The following is a 19,969-nucleotide window of genomic DNA, read 5'->3' as shown; positions in this document are numbered from 1 at the left end:
CTCAGCTCCGTACACCTTGTACACATGCGGCTCTCCTCTGTACACCTCGTACACACGCGGCTCCGCTTTGTACACCTCGTACACATGCGACTCCGCTCCGTACACCACGTACACACGCGGCTCCGCTCCATACACCTCATACACACACGGCTCCGCTCCGTACACCTCGTACACACGCAGAAAATACTAAAACCCTGTTTCATTTTTGTCTATACCTATGCCTCTGGTAGATTAACCCTATGTTTCATTAACCCTATGTTTCATTTTTGTCTATACCTATGGTAGATATTTTAGTCGTATTCATCTATACCTATGCCTATTTTAGATTATTTTTACCGTTTCATTTTCTTAATTTAGTTTTCCTTTCCCCTTCACTCTATTTGAAGCAGAGTAACCAATTTATTTACTTATGTATTTATTTGACATAAAGCTGCTATACATGAATGTAGTGGTTAACTTTTTTGTAAACAGAATAACGGTTTTAAGCTCCGTTTTTTTATTGGAATAAGTTCATATTAGTACAACAAGGTTATCTTCCCAGTTTCATCAAGATCTTTTTAGGGATTCAGTCTTTATGTGCCGCCATATTCTTCTATACCTAGGCCTATGGTAGTTTTTTTTTTTACAGTTGAATTTTTTTAATGTATTTTCCCTTTCCACTTCACTCTATTTAAAAATAAATTAGCAGAGGTTAAAACTGCAATTGTGTTTTCAACAAGGCAAACCAATACATTTTTATATAGTAACTTTGAATTTCAAATAAACACTGAATCCCTAAGAAGATCTTGATGCAACTCTGAAAATACGTTTGTCATTAATATGAACTTTTTCCAACAAGAAAAACAGAGCTTAAAAATGTAATTCTGTTTTCAACAATGTTAATTCATACATTCCTATATAATAACTTTACATTTGAAATAAACAGTGAATCCCTAAGTAGATATTTATCGAAAAATTTTGCCTTAAAGCCCTTGTTTTTGTTTGTTTGATTTTCACACAAGACTATGGCAATGGCAAAGTTTTTTTAAATGGTTTTCTTAATTTATATAATCTCTCATCTGAGTTTACTGATAAAATAAAATATACCGTTTACTTTATTTAAAAAAAATTAAGGGCTCACTCACACTGGCTGTTTCGGCTCCGTTATGTGCATGCGCTTTTTATGCGCACGCGCATAAGAAGCGCATGCTGAATTACTGTGTCGCTGGGTTTTAGCGCAGTCATTCAAATAGGCGGCGGCAGGCAGTCAATTCTGCGCGGCAAAAATGGACATGCTGTCGCAATGTCTGCACTAGCCCATTGACAACAATAGGCTCATTTTTTCAGCGCAGAACGGATGCGCTGAAAAAACGTGCAAACGCTGCCTGTGTGAACGAGCCCTTATGAGGCGAAATTAAGATGTCTGTTGTAAACACAAGGCACCTATATGTTACTGTAGATTTGAAATGAAGGCTGAATCCTAGATTAGATGATGAAGTATAAGTTACATAAAAGTATTTTCATTACAGAAAAATAATTAAGTGAACACTTACATGACCGAACGGTTTACGAATATTGACCTAACCTTATTTAAAACAAATCAAAACATAGCATCAAGTCTAAGTTACATAAAACTATTTTATTTGGGAGAAATATTTAAATTAACATTTACACAACTGAATGGATTACGAATACTTGACAAAACCATATGAAAGAGTAACTATCATGTTTGAAGGGTTTTTTTTCTAGAACCCCCTTACCCCCTTAGGACCTGTTTAAAATAAGAAAACTTCTTACTTACCCTCCTGTCGGCCCACGAAGCTCCTCTTCTGGGCCAAAGTGCAACTGAACAGTTGCCGGAATGCGCGTGCACGCGCATCCTCGGGCATTCATTCTCCTAAAACGTCTTCAATCTGAATACGCTTTAGGAGAATAGTTTAGCGAGGGACAGTTAGTTGCATGTTTTAAAATTAGTGATTTAGGGACAGATTATTGTAGTATTGTATATGGTAAGCTAGATCAAGGACAGACAACATTTACTGTGCTATATTTAGATGGAAGATCTGGTTACCATTAGCAGAGATTATTTTGGGAAGAAAGTTGAACACCCATACATTCCTATATAGCAACTTTATAATTCACATAAAGACTGAATCCCTAAAAAGATCTTAATGAAACTGGGAAGATAACCTTGTTGTACTAATATGAACTTATTCCAATAAAAAAAACGGAGCTTAAAACTTATTCAGTTTCCAAAAAAGTTAACCACTACATTCATGTATAGCAACTTTATGTCAAATAAATACATAAGTAAATAAATTTGTTACTCTGCTTCAAATAGAGTGAAGAGGAAGGGAAAACTAAATTAAGAAAATGAAATGGTAAAAATAATCTAAAATAGGCATAGGTATAGATAAATACGAATAAAATATCTACCATAGACATAGTTATAGATTAATTTGGCACATAGGGTTTTATTATGCACCTACACACACGGCTCCGCTCCGCACACCTCGTACACAAGCGGCTCCGCTCCGCACACATCGTACACACACGGCTCCGCTCCGTACACCTCATACACAAGCGGCTCCGTACACCTCGTACACACACGGCTCCGCTCCGTACACCTCGTACACACTCGGCTCCGCTCCGTACACCTCGTACACACGGCTCTGCTCCGTACACCTCGTACACAAGCGGCTCCGCTCCGCACACCTCGTACACACACGGCTCCGCTCCGCACACCTCGTACACACACGGCTCCGCTCCGTACACCTCGTACACACGGCTCCGCTCCGTACACCTCGTACACACGGCTCCGCTCCGCACACCTCGTACACAAGCGGCTCCGCTCCGCACACATCGTACACACACGGCTCCGCTCCGTACACCTCATACACAAGCGGCTCCGTACACCTCGTACACACACGGCTCCGCTCCGTACACCTCGTACACACACGGCTCTGCTCCGTACACCTCGTACACACACGGCTCTGCTCCGTACACCTCGTACACACACGGCTCTGCTCCGTACACCTCGTACACACACGGCTCTGCTCCGTACACCTCGTACACACACGGCTCTGCTCCGTACACCTCGTACACACACGGCTCCGCTCCGCACACCTCGTACACACACGGCTCCGCTCCGTACACCTCGTACACACACGGCTCCGCTCCGTACACCTCGTACACACACGGCTCTGCTCCGTACACCTCGTACACAAGCGGCTCCGCTCCGCACACCTCGTACACACACGGCTCCGCTCCGTACACCTCGTACACAAGCGGCTCCGCTCCGCACACAAGGTACACACACGGCTCCGCTCCGTACACCTCATACACACACGGCTCTGCTCCGTACACCTCGTACACACACGGCTCCGTACACCTCGTACACACACGGCTCCGCTCCGTACACCTCGTACACAAGCGGCTCCGTACACCTCGTACACACATGGCCCCGCTCCGTACACCTCGTACACACATGGCTCCGCTCCGTACACCTCGTACACACGCGGCTCCGCTCCGTACACCTCGTACACACACGGCTCTGCTCCGTACACCTCGTACACACACGGCTCCGCTCCGTAGACCTCGTACACACACGGCTCCGCTCCGTACACCTCGTACACACACGGCTCTGCTCCGTACACCTCGTACACACATGGCTCTGCTCCGTACACCTCGTACACACACGGCTCCGCTCCGTACACCTCGTACACACATGGCTCCGCTCCGTACACCTCGTACACACGCGGCTCCGCTCCGTACACCTCGTACACACGCGGCTCCGCTCCGTACACCTCGTACACACGCGGCTCCGCTCCGTACACCTCGTACTCACGCAACTCCGCTCCGTACACCTCGTACACACATGGCTCTGCTCCGTACACCTCGTACACACGCGGCTCCGCGCCGTACACCTCGTACACACATGGCTCCGCTCCGTACACCTCGTACACACGCGGCTCCGCTCCGTACACCTCGTACACACGCGGCTCCGCTCCGTACACCTCGTACACACGCGGCTCCGCTCCGTACACCTCGTACACACGCGGCTCCGCTCCGTACACCTCGTACACACATGGCTCCGCTCCGTACACCTCGTACACACACGGCTCTGCTCCGTACACCTCGTACACACGCGACTCCGCCTCGTACACACGCGGCTCCGCTCCGTACACCTCGTACACACGCGGCTCCGCTCCGTACACCTCGTACACACGCGGCTCCGCTCCGTACACCTCGTACACACACGGCTCTGCTCCGTACACCTCGTACACACAGGGCTCTGCTACATCCACCCTGTAAACCCCTCCTGACCCCACACAGAAACTTCCCCTCATCCAGCACCATGACAACCAGCACAGCAGAGTCCTGCATACACTGAGGCCCCTGATCATGTGACCCCTGACTCCTCCCCTCCTGTGACCTCATCCCAGGTCCTGTGCGCACAGAGGAGCCATATATGTGGTGTGCGGCTCTGCAGGTGGAGGTAGGTGCTGGAGATTCCCCATTACTGGGCACAGGGGGCAGGGGACATTAACCCCCTCAGTGCTGTGGTCCCATTCCAGGAGACAGAACGTGTTCCCGTCTGTGTCGCTATATCAGGGTCTCTGTCTGTATTGGATTACATTGGGTCACTTCCCTCCCGACGGCGCTCGCTGCTCTGTTACTGTACAGTCTCCATTATGGCCGTCCCCCACTCCATGTTGTCACTATCAGGAGATATTAACCTCTTCATCACTATTTTCTTTTTTTCCTCCCCCTCCTCAAAGGGCAATAACTTTTTTTTAATTTTTCTGGCCCCATAACCCTCTGAGCGCCTCTATTTTGTGGGACAAGTTGTACTTTTGAATGATACAATCTTTTTGTTACTAACAAACTTTCCTTCCTCGCCAATACCGAAACCTGGCTCACCTCCTCTGACACAGCCTCTTCTGCTGCACTTTCGTATGGTGGATTCCACCTTTCCCACACCCCCCGCCCCAGCAGTAAGCATGGTGGATTAGTTGATTTTCTTCTGTCAGATAACTGCTCCATCACCCCAATCCCACTGCCACCCTCTGTTACCCTCCCTTCCTTTGAGGTGCACTCTGTGCGCATCTACTCCCCCACCACTTTCTTTGACCACTTCACCACCTGGCTACTTCGTGTCCTTTCCACTGACATCCCCACTATCCTCTTGGGCGACTTCACCATCCCCATTGACACTTCCCTCTCAGCTGCAACAAAACGTCTATCCCTCACTTCCTCCTTCGGCCTCACTCAATGGTCTTCTGCAGCCACTCACAAAATTGGCCACACACTAGACCTCATCTTCACCCGCCTCTGCTCCCTATCTAGCCTCTCTAACTAACATCTTCCTCTTTCTGACCACAACCTACTTAAATTCTCTTCCCTCTCCTCTCCAGATCAACAATCCCCACCCCACAAACTTGCACACCCTCACAGAAATCTTAAACACCTCGATCTACACTCACTGTCTGAATCCCTTATTCCTCTTAAAGACATAAGCTCCCTACACAATGCGGATGCCGCTGCCGCTCTGTATAACACCACACTAGCTGTAGCTTTGAAATCAGTTGCCCCTCTCACACATATCAAAGCTCGCAAAATCAACAGACAGCTCTGAGACACCAGCCTGACCAAAGAACTGAGGCGAGCTTTCAGGACTACTGAGCAGAGATGGAAAAGATCCCACTTCAATGAGGACTTCATCGCATTCAAACAGTCCCTCACTACTTTCAAGGCCACACTCGCTGCAGCAAAACAAACCTACTTCTCATCTCTCATATCCTCCCTGTCTCACAACCCTAAACAGTCATTCAACACCTTCAATTATCTCCTCCGCCTCCCAGCACCTCCTCCCTCCCCACTCATCTCAGCTGAAGACTTTGCCTCATTTTTCAAGGAGAAGATTGATAACATCAGAGACAGATTTGGTCAACAACCCCCAGTGCCCTTCCTCCTACCTGCCCTGCCCTCCTCCCCCAAAACCAACTTCTCCACCATTACAGAAGATCGACTCTCCACTCTACTCTCAAGCTCACATCTCATTACCTGTGCACTTGACCCAATCCCATCCCACTTATCCCAAACCTCACCACAGTCTTCATCCCAACCCTAACCCACCTCTTCAACCTATCAATAACAACTAGTGTTTTCCCCTCAAGCTTTAAACATGCCTCAATCACACCTATCCTCAAAAAGCCCTCTTTTGACCCATCCTCTGTATCTAGCTATTGCCCTATATCACTTCTCCCCTATGCCTCAAAACTACTGGAACAACACGTCCATCTTGAACTGTCCTCCCACCTCTCTTCTTGCTCCCTCCTTGACCGCTTACAATCTGGCTTCCTGCCACACCACTCCACTGAATTTCCCTAACTAAGGTTACCAATGGCCTATTAACCGCCAAGGCCAAGCAACACTACTCTGTCCTCCTCCTCTTGGACCTGTCCTCTGCCTATGACACAGTGGACCATTCCCTATTACTACAGACCCTCTCATCACAGACTTGGCCCTATCTTGGATCGCATCATACCTAACAGACCGGACATTCAGCGTCTCCCACTAGCACACCACCTCCTCACCGCGCCCCCTATCCGTCAGAGTCCCGCAAGGTTCAGTCCTAGGGCCCCTGCTCTTCTCCATTTACACCTTCGGCCTCGGACATCTCATAGAATCTCATGGCTTTCAGTATCACCTCTATGCTGATGACAAACAGATCTACATCTCTGGAGCAGATATCACCTCCCTACTAAACAGAATCCCTCAATGTCTGTGTGCTATTTCATGCTTCTTCTCCTCTACATTTCTAAAACTTAATATGGACAAAACAGAATTCATCTTTCTCCCATCTCACGTGACCCCCCCCCAACGGACTGATCCATTAAAGTAAACGGCTGCCCACTTTCTCTAGTCCTACAAGCTCGCTGCCTTGGGGTTATCCTTGACACTGACCTCTCTTTCAAACCACATATCCAAGCCCTTTCCACTTCCTGCCGACTTCAACTCAAAAACATTTTACGGATCTGTACATTCCTCAACCAAGAATCTGCAAAAACCGTAGTCCATGCCCTGATCATCTCCTGCCTTGACTACTGCAACCTCCTGCTCTGTGGCCTCCCCTCTAACACTCTCGCACCCCTCCAATCTATTCTAAACTCTGCTGCCCGATTAATCCACCTGTCCCCCCGCTATTCCCCGGCCTCTCCCCTCTGTCAATTCCTGCACTGGCTCCCCATTACCCAAAGTCTCCAGTTCAAAACCCTAACCATGACATACAAAGCTGTCCACAACCTGAGTCCTCCATACATCTGTGACCTCGTCTCCCGGTACTTACCTGCATGCAACCTCCGATCCTCACAAGATCTCCTTCTCTATTCACCTCTTATCTCCTCTTCCCACTATCACCTACAAGATTTCTCCTGCATCAAATATATAGAAGAAAAAAGGCGAAAAAAAGTCCAATACAAAGGATTTATACAAAAATAACTTTATTAACATAGATCCAAGGTATAGGAAACAGTGAGATAAGAGTCAATAATGACCATAAAAAGCACATGGGCAAAAAATGGGGCACATGCAGGTATGTGACCACAGGGATAATAGTGATTACAACAGTAAACAGTACGAAATTTAGAAAATCCTACATCATCCCTTAGTAATACAAACAGCCAGTCATGATATATATTGAGGCCCATAGGTATCATTACCCCCTGTGGTGGAACTTACCACCACACATACTCTACACTGAACATGTAAGTATACAAACAGAGAATTTTAACTACATAATATTACCTCAGACTGGTCCATGGTGAAGGTCCTACCTGGTTGTACCCCCCCAACGCTCGTTTCGGCCAAATGGCCTTTATCAAGATTTCTCCTGCGCATCCCCCCTACTCTGGAACTCTCTACCACAACATATCAGATTCTCGCCTACCATGAAAACCTTTAAAGAGAACCTGAAGACCTACCTCTTCCGACAAGCCTACAACCTGCAGTAACCACCGATCCACCAAACCGCTGCACGACCAGTTCTACCCTCGCCAACTGTATCCTCACCCATTCCTTGTAGATTGTGAGCCCTCGCGGGCACGGTCCTCTCTCATCCTGTACCACTCGTGACTTGTATTGTTTAAGATTACTGTACTTGTATTTATTATGTATACCCCTCCTTACATGTAAAGCGCCATGGAATAAATGGCGCTATAATAATAAATAATTAATAATTTTATCATGTGATGCACTGGAAAGTGGGAAAAAAAATTCCAAGTGAGTTAACTTTGCAAAAAAAAGTGCAATCCCATAATATTTTTTTTTATATCATGTTCACTATATGGTAAAACAGACCTTCCATTATGATTCTCCAGGTCAATACAAATACTCAGATACCAAACGTATATAGTTTTTGTTTATTTGAGAGATGGAAAAAAAATCTACTCATATATAATTTGGGATACATAATATATTTTGATTACCTTTTATTGCAATGTTGCGGTGGGTGACCAAAAAAATGTAATTCTGTCGTATTAGTTTTTTTCTTTTTTTTGTTACGATGTTTAACAATTTGGATAAAATTATTTTGTTTGGATAGATCAGACTTTTATTAAAGCAGCGATGCCAAATATGTGTATTTTTTTCTTTTTAATTAATTTTTTAATGGGGCAAAAGGGAGGTGATTTCAACTTTGTATTTTTTATTTCATATTGTTAAAAACTTATTTTTTATTTTTTTTTACTTTTTTCTATATTTGTAAGTCCCTTGCTTGGGACTGTGATTATCTGATCACCTGTGCTGTATACAGCAGTCCATCAGCACTGCTGTGTATAGTGAAAATCGCCATCTCCTATAAACACCAGCTACACGCTAGTTTTCACAGAGGAATCGTCATGGCAAGCATGGAGGTCTTCAGCAGACTCCTGGCTGTCATGGCAGCTCATCTGCGTCCCGCGATCACGTCACAGGTGGGCCGATTGGTGTGTGAAATGATGTGCCCTCCTGTTGGCGCTCATTAAATGCTGCTGTCAAGAGATTAACAGTGGCATTTAACAGGATAAAGGTACATGATGACTGAAATATGATTGTCAGTCAGGAAACATGCTGGCTTGGACTGTGAGCCCTCCCTCATTAAAGTCAGGAACACGACATATGACTTGACTGTTAGTTTTATGTCTTGTATGGGAAATGTTACATCATTATTGTGACGACTCCTGGAGTGGCTCCTCTGAGTCGTGGCACCAACCCAACCAGGTCGAGCTGACCTAGTGAAGACCACCCCCCTATACAGGGAGTGTCCGGGGCAGGCCCAAGGGGTTAAGGTACCACGACTGCTGGAACCAGGTGGTCGGCTCTCAGGAGACACGAGTGAGTGTGTCTAACAAGATGCAACAGGGAAGGTGCAGGGTACAAGAGTGTGCAAAGCATGGACACAGGGGCATGCAGGGTATAGGATACTACAGGGCATGTGCACGGGAGTACGGAGGGTTCAGGACAGTACAAGATGTGAACACAGGGAACGCTGAGTACTGGGTAGTGCAAGGCGCGTACATGGCAGCACGCTGGGTACGGGAGCGCGTATGGCGTGCAGTAACAAGCACGCCTGGCTATGGAGCAAAGCAGGATGCGTGCAAGAGGGCACGCCAAAGTACAAGGTTAGGTAGAGTGTGTGCACAGGGAAGCACGCCTGAGTACAGGGTTAGTTAGAGCGCGCACAGAGAAGCACGCCTGAGTGCAAGGCTAGGCAGAAGGCGTGCTAGAAAGAACGACAGGACACAAGGCAGGAGCTGAGCGTGTGCTAAGGAGCACGACAGAGCAGAGTGTGTGCTAGGCAGCACGGTAGAGCACAAGGCAGAGGCAGAGTGTGTGCTAAGGAGCATGACAGGGCACAGAGCAGAGCATGTGCTAGGATGCACGGTAGAGCACAAGGCAAGGACCTGAATACAGTGAGTGACCGAGCAGGGACCAAGCAGGCCTGCAGGGAAGCACAAAAATAATCAGGCACCTCCCATAGGGGGAGGTGGCCTGATATAGGGCAAGAGGACTTCCAGGTTAGGTCTTCTAGGACTATAGAGATGGCGTGGCTGCGGTCAAAGCAGAGAAAAGCGCGCATGCGCACCAGGCATAGCCGTGCCGCCACAGGATCAAGCATGCGAGGTGCGCGTGCACACCTGATGGGACCCTCGGAGCGGCCGCGGCACTGGAAGTGGTGACGTCGGGCGCGGAGTCCCCGCCCCGGGTGAGCGTGGCGTGACAATTATCTGTTACTGATATTTCCGGTTTCCTCCGTCACAATCTCTGTGGATGTTTCCGGCACTTTATAACTTTGTATCATATTTTTATAAAATATTTAATAAAGGTTTAGATATTTTAGATTTTTCCTATTATTAGATTTGTTCTGTGTTTTTGGTGCTGGATTGGAGATATTCTGTGATAAATCTCTGTGTGTGACTATGATGGGACTGTGTGTTATACCGGGGACAGGACGGGGCCATGACTGGATGTAGTGATCATGTGAAGCCGGTAACAGCTCCTGAGATTTTTTACATGGGATCTTTATGATGTTACATCGTCATCTTCTCCCCATTCAGGTCCCTACAATATCGGATCCTCTCAGTCAGTAGAGATCATCTATATAAGAGAATTCTCCTGAGTGACCCTACAAGGATGGATACAAACAGGGACAAGATGATGGAGAGGATATTACACCTCACCCTAGAGATCCTCTTCCGGCTTACTGGAGAGGTGAGAGATTCTGATGACGTCACATTACATCATTCTTATCTATGGGAATAACGGATGGACAGAACTGGAGAGGTGAGGACTCTGGAAATGTCTGTAATGAGATTTATTAATGTGTCTCTCCATAACCAGGATTACACAGTAGTGAAGAAGACTTCTAGTGAGCGCTGTCAGGCCCCTGTGTCTGAGGGATGGGGAAGACCCCTGAGCCCAATCAAGGGGCCTCCACCTCACCCCCTGATACATGAGGACATCAATGACCAGAAGATCCTAGAACTCACCTACAAGATGATTGAGCTGCTAACTGGAGAGGTGACACTGCTGGGAATGCTGGGACATTATACAGTAACGATATGAAGGGATCGGTGGGATGACGGTATCATTGTATGTGTCAGGTTCCGATAAGGGATCAGGATGTCACCGTCTATTTCTCCATGGAGGAGTGGGAGTATTTAGATGGACACAAAGATCAGTACAAGGACGCCATGATGGAGGTTCCCCAGCCCCTCACATCACCAGGTAATAGACAGGACTAAATACACACGGCCTATAATTATCTGTATGTAAAGAATGAATTCAGTCCCTGTATGTGTTTCCTCCAGTTCTGTCTAGTGAGAGGACAACACCAGAGATATGTCCCCGTCCTCTTCTGCCACAGGACTGTAACCAAGAAGATCCCGATGTTCCTCAGGATCATCAGGTAGATGGAGAGAAGGTATCATGAGATCTATCCTATGATGTGTAGATGGCTGTGAAGGTCTTGTGTTCAGTCTTGTTTTATCCACTAGTATTATATATTTTATACTTGTGTAATGAGAACGGTGGAGATGGCATGATTAGAGCTGATCATAGGTGTGACTTCTCCATCTGTCTGTGACTTTTACAACATTTCTTTCAGGGTAAAGATCAGCCCCATATTAATACTACAGAGACATATGAGAGGGGTAAAGAGGAAATTCCTACAGATAACCGCACAGGTGAGTTGTAACCATTTAGTGCAGTGAATAGTCTCATTTTTCTAAAAACTGGTATTATATAATCGACGTTATTTACACAAATGATAGATGTCAGATGAATACTTGTTCGGTCAACTTCTGATCTACCTTTACACATGAATGTTTGGCTAGGCCGAGACATCTGGAAGCAGCTTTTTTTTCTGGAGAACAAAAGAACTGAATGATGAAAGGGAATGTATCATTTTTTTAATATTTAATATTTTTTGATGGTGTAATATATGAAAAATAATTAAAAATGGTTTGACATTCCACTTTTAACCCCTTAACGACATGTGGCGTATAGTCATTTACTGTAATTTTTGGACTTTGGAAAAAATGTGGTCAATTCTATACTTAATATCCCCCATCCTGGTATGCATGGCTCTCTTATCTATATCCTGATATGCAGGGCCCCCATCTCTGTCCTGGTATGCATAGCCCCATTCTTATCCTGGTATGATTGGGACCCATCCTTATCCTGGTATGCAGTGCCACCATCTCCTTCCTGGTGTGCATGGCCCCAATCCCTATACTGGTGTGCTTGGCCCCAATCCCTATCCTGTTGTGCATGGCCCCAATCCCTATCCTGGTATGCAGCGACTCCATCCTTATCCTAGTATGATTGACCCACTTCCCCATCCTGGTATGCATGGCCCCCAGCAGAAGAAGAGAAAAAAAACTTGCTTTCCCTGCGCGTCCTGCTCCGGTGCCAGTAGCTGCTTTATGCTTGTAAGCAGCGAATGGCGGTGATGTCATGCGCTGCTTACAAGCCACCAAGGACAGCTGCCGGAATGCTCACTGCTGTGCACGCCCGGACTGTGTGACTGGAGCGCAGTGAGTATTCATTGTACTTTAGCGAGCACAGTGTCAGCCGCAGTCGCCGGGTTCCTGCAGCTGCCGGGCTTTCACGTGTGCCGAGACTAAAGGGAAGGAATATTCATTGCATTCCATGTATATGGGAGTGGAACGCAGTGAATATTCATTGCCTTAAGTAGCCGGTACACTCGAACACCGAGCAGCTGCAAGAGGCCGACAATGACAGATTCAAGTTCCCTAAGGGAACTAACTAGTGAAGATCAAGCAGTAAATTGTTCGAGTGCTCAGTACTTGATTCGAGCAGATCGGACTCTTGTATTTGTTCTACTCAAGCACCGAGTATAATGTAAGTCAATGAAGGACTCGAGCATTTTTCCTGGAGACCTACAGTGGGTATGGAATGTATTCAGACCCCTTTAAATTTTTCACTCTTTGTTTCATTGCAGCCATTTGGTAAATTCAAAAAAGTTCATTTTTTTTCTCATTAATGTACACTCTGCACCCCATCTTGACTGAAAAAAGCAGTTTTTGCATATTTATTAAAAAAGAAAAACTGAAATATCACATGGTCATAAGCATTCAGACCCTTTGCTCAGACACTCATATTTAAGTCACATGCTGTCCATTTCCTTGTGATCCTCCTTGAGATGGTTCTACTCCTTCATTGGAGTCCAGCTGTGTTTAATTAAACTGATAGGACTTGATTTGTAAAGGCACACACCTGTCTATATAAGACCTAACAGTGCATGTCAGACCAAATGAGAATCATGAGATCAAAGGAACTGGCCAAGGAGCTCAGAGACAGAATTGTGGCAAGGAACAGAATCTGGCCAAGGTTACAAAAGAATTTTTGCAGTACTCAAGGTTCCTAAGAGCACAGTGGCCTCCATAATCCTTAAATGAAAGAGGTTTGGGACCACCAGAAGTCTTCCTAGACCTGGTCATCCAGTCAAACTGAGCAATCGTGGGAGAAGAGCCTTGGTGAGAGAGATAAAGAAGAACCCCAAGATCACTGTGGCTGAGCTCCACAGATGCAGTAGGGAGGTGGGAGAAAGTTCCACAAAGTCAACTATCGCTGCAGCCCTTCACCAGTCAGGCCTTTATGGCAGAGTGACCCGACTGAAGCCTCTCTTCAGTGCAAGATATATGAAAGCCCCCATAGAGTTTGTTCAAAAAACACATGAAGGACTCCCAGACTATGAAATAAGATTCTCTGGTCTGATGAGACGAAGATTAGAATTATCACCAAAAAGTTCTAAGCAGTATGTGTGGAGAAACCCAGGCACTGCTCATCACCTGTCCAATACAATCCCAATAGTGAAATATGGTGGTGGCAGCATCATGCTATGAGGTTGTTTTTCAGCTGCAGGGACAGGACGACTGGTTGTAATTGAAGGAAACATGAATGCGGCCAAGTACAGAGATATCCTGGCTGAAAACCTCTTCCAGAGTGATCTGGACCTCAGACTTGGCCAAAGGTTCACCTTCCAACAAGACAATGACCCTAAGCACACAGCTAAAATAACAAAGGAGTGGCTTCAGAACAACTCTGTGACCATTCTTGACTGGCCCCGCCAGAGCCCTGACCTAAACCCAATTGAGCATCTCTGGAGAGACCTGAAAATGGCTGTTCACCATCCAAACTGACAGAACTGGAGAGGATCTGCAAGGAAGAATGGCAGAGGATCCCCAAATCCAGGTGGGAAAAACTTGTTGCATCATTCCCAAGAAGACTCATGGCTGTACTAGCTCAAAAGGGTGCTTCTACGCAATACTGAGCAAAGGGTCTGAATACTTATGAACATGTGATATTTCAGTTTTTCCTTTTTAATAAATTTTCAAAAATTTCTACATTTCTGTTGTTCAGTTGAAATGGGGTGTAGAGTGTACATTAATGAGAAAAAATTGAACTTTTTTGAATTTACCAAATGGTTGCAATGAAACAAAGAGTGAAAAATTTAAAGTGGTCTGAATACTTACCGCACCCACTGTATATTCAACGCCCGGGTAGGAGAGAGAGACGCGCCACACTGAAACCAGGAATTTTCCTGCTGGGAGTGCAGGTCCTCTTCTGTCAGCCGAACTTTTTTTTTTAAGTTGAATAGCTTTGGGGACATGTACTCGCTTGCCTTAAGATACTCACTTGAATCATCTGAGTCATACGCCACACTGAAGTCAGGTATATTTATCTACCTACATTGTCTTGCGAAAGTATTCATCCCCTTGGCAATTTCCATGCTTTGCAACCTCATAACCTGGAATTTCACTGTTTTTTGTTTTTTTTGTCTTTTTTTGAGGGTTTGCCTCAGTTCATGTACAGAACATGCCTACAACTGTAGACATTTGTTTTTCTTTTTATTGTGAAGCAAATAGGAGGACAAAATAACTGAAAACTTCAGTGTGCATACCTATTCGCTAGGGATGAGTGAACTAGAGTTAAAAGTAAATGATACTCGCGCTGTGAATCAATAGAAAATAAAAATATAGATATACATACAGTCATGGCCAAAAGTATTGACACCCCTGCAATTCTGTCAGATAATATTCAGTTTCTTCCTGAAAATGATTGCAAACACAAATTCTTTGGTATTATTATCTTCATTTAATTTGTCTTAAATTAAAAAAACACAAAAGAGAATGAAGCAAAAAGCAAAACATTGATCATTTCACACAAAACTCCAAAAATGGGCCGGACAAAAGTATTGGCACCCTCAGCCTAATACTTGGTTGCACAACCTTTAGCCAAAATAACTGCGACCAACTGCTTCCGGTAACCATCAATGAGTTTCTTACAATGCTCTGCTGGAATTTTAGACCATTCCTCTTTGGCAAACTACTCCAGGTCCCTGATATTTGAAGGGTGCCTTCTCCAAACTGCCATTTTTAGATCTCTCCACAGGTGTTCTATGGGATTCAGGTCTGGACTCATTGCTGGCCACCTTAGAAGTCTCCAGTGCTTTCTCTCAAACCATTTTCTAGTGTTTTTTGAAGTGTGTTTTGGGTTATTGTCCTGCCGGAAGACCCATGACCTCTGAGGTAGACCCAGCTTTCTCACACTGGGCCCTATATTATGCTGCAAAATTTGTTGGTAGTCTTCTGACTTCATAATGCCAAGCACACGGTCAAGCAGTCCAGTGCTAGAGGCAGCAAAGCAACCCCAAAACATCAGGGAACCTCCACCATGTTTGACTGTAGGGACCGTGTACTTTTCTTTGAATGCCTCTTTTTTCTCCTGTAAACTCTATCTTCATGCTTTTGCCCTAAAAGCTCTACTTTTGTCTCATCTGACCAGAGAACTTTCTTCCAAAATGTTTTAGGCTTTTTCAGGTAAGTTTTGGCAAACTCCAGCCTGGCTTTTTTATGTCTCGGGGTAAGAAGTGGAGTCTTCCTGGGTCTCCTACCATACAGTCCCTTTTCATTCAGATGCCGACGGATAGTATGGGTTGACACCGTTGTACCCTCGGACTGCAGGGCAGCTTGAACTTGTTTGGATGTTAGTGGAGGTTCTTTATCCAACATCCGCACAATATTGCATTGAAATCTCTTGTCAATTTTTCTTTTCCGTCCACATCTAGGGAGGTTAGCCACAGTGCCATGGGCTTTAAACTTCTTGATGACACTGCGCACGGTAGACACAGGAACATTCAGGCCTTTGGAGATGGACTTGTAGCCTTGATATTGCTCATGCTTCCTCACAATTTGGTTTCTCAAGTCCTCAGACAGTTCTTTGGTCTTCTTTCTTTTCTCCATGCTCAATGTGGTACACACAAGGACACAGGACAGAGGTTGAGTCAACTTTAATCCATGTCAACTGGCTGCAAGTGTGATTTAGTTATTGCCAACACCTGTTAGGTGCCACAGGTAAGTTACAGGTGCTGTTAATTACACAAATTAGAGAAGCATCACATGATTTTTCGAACAGTGCCAATACTTTTGTCCACCCTCTTTGTTATGTTTGGTGTGGAATTATATCCAATTTGGCTTTAGGACAATTCTTTTTGTGTTTTTTCATTTAAGACAAATTAAATGAAGATAATAATACCAAAGAATTTGTGTTTGCAATCATTTTCAGGAAGAAACTGAGTATTATCTGACAGAATTGCAGGGGTGTCAATACTTTTGGCCATGACTGTATATATAGTTACCCGTAGGATCAAGACAATAAACTCATAAGCATTAAATGCTGGAAGAGACTGAATACTGATGGATCAAAGTACAAAAAAGGGAGAACAAAACATAGGTTTTAAAACTAAAATGCAAAATCAAGTGTCCGGGTTAGGCTCTAGTGACTAAGAACATGGTCGGTATTACGTTCTAATAGTTAATTAAAAACACCTACCATATACCTATGCAGACATAAATAAAACCAAAAACACACTGGGGGAAACATGAAGTGCTATAATTGTAACTTGCACATACCCCCACTGTGACTATTACCTCTGAATAGGAGTGCAGTGGGAAGCGCCATGTGGTTCACTAATGTGAACAGACTTTTAAGCAGTTGATTCACCGCTGTGAGTGGACTTTCCCTGAGGAAGGAATCCGTGCTATTCCGAAACTAGTTGGAATTTTGGCTCAAGCAGAACTCTCATCATCAGATATCACGTGACTGCGTGCATCACGTGATCTGGATTATCATCGCAGGTCCTGCCAGACTCACACCACGCTGATCGCGGGTGTCTACAATCTATAATGCGGCTGGTATGCTGACCGCCTTTGGACTGTGCCTACTTTGGAGAGCGATCATTTATGCTCTTTTGCATCAATTTTGCACCTGTGGCCCGTGGGCATCTGTCTTCCACTTCAACTCCTTGCAAATCAGGCAAGAAGTCTGAGCCCCAAGTCATGCAGCAGTCACTTTTGCTTTTTGATGACTTCGGTGGCTGTGGTTCCGTGGACTATCCACCTGGCCCTGGCCTACAACTGGAAGAGATTGATTGCACTAATTCCCAACCATTTGTTCTTTTGGCGTATGAGTAAGTGGGAGGGGTAGTGAAAATGGTCAGCGGACAACCGCAGCACATCTCTGTGGGCAGTATGGTGATGGGGCAGCAAAGTGGCTCAGTGGATAGCACTGCAGCCTTGCAGCGCTGGGTCCTGGGTTCAACTCCCACCAAGGACAACATCTGCAAGGAGTTTGTATGTTCTCCCCATGTTTGCATGGGTTTCCTCCGGGTACTCCAGTTTCCTCCCACATTCCAAAGACATGCTGATAGGGCTCACAATCTACATTCCCTATCGGGGACAGTGCCAATAATGTCTGTAAAGCTGTGGAATTAATGGCGCTATATAAATGAGTAAAATAAATAAAGATGATGATGAAACATAGGTGCCAACTGCTGCAGGTTTCTGCTGTATGTAGTCCGGCAAGGAGGACGGGGCGAGCACTGGATAGCACATCTTGTGGAGAATTATTATTAATATTATTTTTTTTTTTTTGCTTGAAAGTTCCAAATGTAGGGAATAATCTGATTTGTTGGACTACAAGATTGAGGATACTCAGAAGTCTTGCTGGCGATTGTATGATTCTGAAAAAGAGAAGACTGTCTTAGGAGGACTAGAGATTACGTGGTGGGAGATATTAGGAGATTAGTTCAAAGATATATGGGGGAGAGAGATTATAGATGGCTTTGAAAGTCAGTGTTAAAGCCCTGTCTGACAAAACGAGATCGTTAGCGAGATCGCCGATACGTCATAGGTTTTGTGACGCAACAGCGACCTCGCCAGCGATCTCGCTACGTGTGACACGCAGCGGCGACCGGGCCCTTGCTGCAATCTCGCTGATCGTGCTCGTATGTCCTGGTCCATTTTTTGATCGTTGGTGTCCCGCTGGCCAGCGATGCTCACTGTGATTGACGCTGTAAAAGCGACGAGCGACCTTGTTGAAGCACGTGTATCGAGGTCTGTATCGTCAGAATAGCTGCTGTGTGACAAGGTCCCAACGACCGCCGAGGATCGCTGTATCGTTGCTGCGTCGCTGAATAGATCTGCGGGTTTGACAGCTTACTAGCGATCATGTAGCGACGCTCCAGCGATCCTTACCAGGTTGTATCGTTCTCAGGATCGCTGGAGCGTCGCTATGTATAACGGGACCCTTAGTAGCTTGAAGTGGATACGTTGTGGAATTGGGAGACAATGAAGGGATTTGCAGAGGAGTAGTGAGGACAGAAGTGGATTAGTAAGGCAGCATAGTTACGTACAGACTAGAGAGGTGTGATAATATGATGGGGGATGATGAGGTCCTAGACCCCACATGGAGTTAAGGCCATCTGAGTGACGAGGGCACTTCGGAGTAAAAGGTGGTGGTCACGCTGCCCCAGCTGCACCGCAAACAACGGAGCAGGGTGCAAAAGTGCCAAGGCCGGCTTCTAGTCATTAAGATGGCTGCTATTACGCACTGTGCCGGCTTCTAGCCTTTTCTCTGTCCATGTTTTCTTCTCCTACTCAGCTTCCTCGGGCCGTCTGTGCGTACTTTTGACATTCTCACCCTGCTACTGCTCACTTGTCTACTGCTCACGTTATGCCTTCCTGCTCCCCACCTCATATGCGACATGTCAACAAGGTTGAACTCCACCTTGCACATGCTGGAGAGAGTGTGCAAGCAGCAGCAGGCGACTCTGGAGCTTGAACTGCAGCACGGTGAGTCGCTCTGCTTAACAACACCACTTCACTACCAACTATTGGGCCTCCATACGGAACGCGTGTTCCACATTGCGCTGTTTCAAGTACTGCACAAACATGGCCAGAGCTGATAACTGAATCATTAGTGTTACTATCCTACTTGTATGCCTCCTAGTCAAAAAAAAGCGCCATGCAATGATGGATGAGGTGGTGGCATAAGAGTGGGAGGAGAAACGGAATATTCACACTATTATCATGTTAGGCGTCCACACATGTCATGGGTTCCTGTACAAACAGTGGCCAGGTACACAATTGTCCAGCCAGGGGATTGTTTTGGAGGAGGAGGAGGCACAACAGTGTTCACAGTAGCATGCCTAGAGTAGATAAATTTTTTAGGCACCCTACTCGTACAAACATGGCTGCCGAGTACACATAGGCTTTTTGGAATATTACTCCCACAGGCGTTGTTGCAGAGGGCACATAGCAGCTGTATGGCACATTATTCCCACAGATATAGGTGCAGAGTACAGACAGCAGCTTTTTGGCACAGTACTCCCACAGGAGGGGTTGCAGAGTTCACACACCGGCTTAAAGGCACAGTACTTCCACAGGCAGGGTTGCAGAGTACACAGAGCGGATTAAAGGTACAGTTCTCCCACTGAGACACGTAAAGAGTACACACAGCTGCTTGTTTTCAGAGTGTGCAACCTAACACTGTCCCTCACTCCAGCTGCATCCTGTCCCTACACTGAACCGAGCAGAATGGCGGCGGCACTCGTGATCCAGCATTTAAACAGGCTGGGTCACGT

The 19,969-nt window shown here is 45.8% G+C and overlaps 1 protein-coding gene across 1 annotated transcript in view; it reads left to right on the top strand.

Annotated features, from left to right (window-relative positions):
• The first annotated feature begins 4,349 nt into the window (after positions 1-4,349).
• LOC141050986 (oocyte zinc finger protein XlCOF7.1-like) overlaps positions 4,350-19,969 on the top strand; it is a 28,876-nt gene continuing 13,256 nt past the window's right edge. The window contains exons 1-6 of the mRNA XM_073547756.1: positions 4,350-4,477; positions 10,578-10,731; positions 10,861-11,040; positions 11,124-11,247; positions 11,331-11,443; positions 11,627-11,705. Of these exons, the coding sequence (XP_073403857.1) occupies positions 10,654-10,731; positions 10,861-11,040; positions 11,124-11,247; positions 11,331-11,443; positions 11,627-11,705 (574 nt within the window). The 5' untranslated portion in view covers positions 4,350-4,477; positions 10,578-10,653. The remainder of the gene's footprint in view (positions 4,478-10,577; positions 10,732-10,860; positions 11,041-11,123; positions 11,248-11,330; positions 11,444-11,626; positions 11,706-19,969) is intronic.

This window comes from Dendrobates tinctorius, unplaced genomic scaffold (genome assembly GCF_039654945.1).
Source record: "Dendrobates tinctorius isolate UK_male_01 unplaced genomic scaffold, ASM3965494v1 ptg000155l, whole genome shotgun sequence".
NCBI lineage: Eukaryota > Metazoa > Chordata > Amphibia > Anura > Dendrobatidae > Dendrobates > Dendrobates tinctorius.
This window is presented reverse-complemented; position numbering and strand designations above follow the sequence as displayed.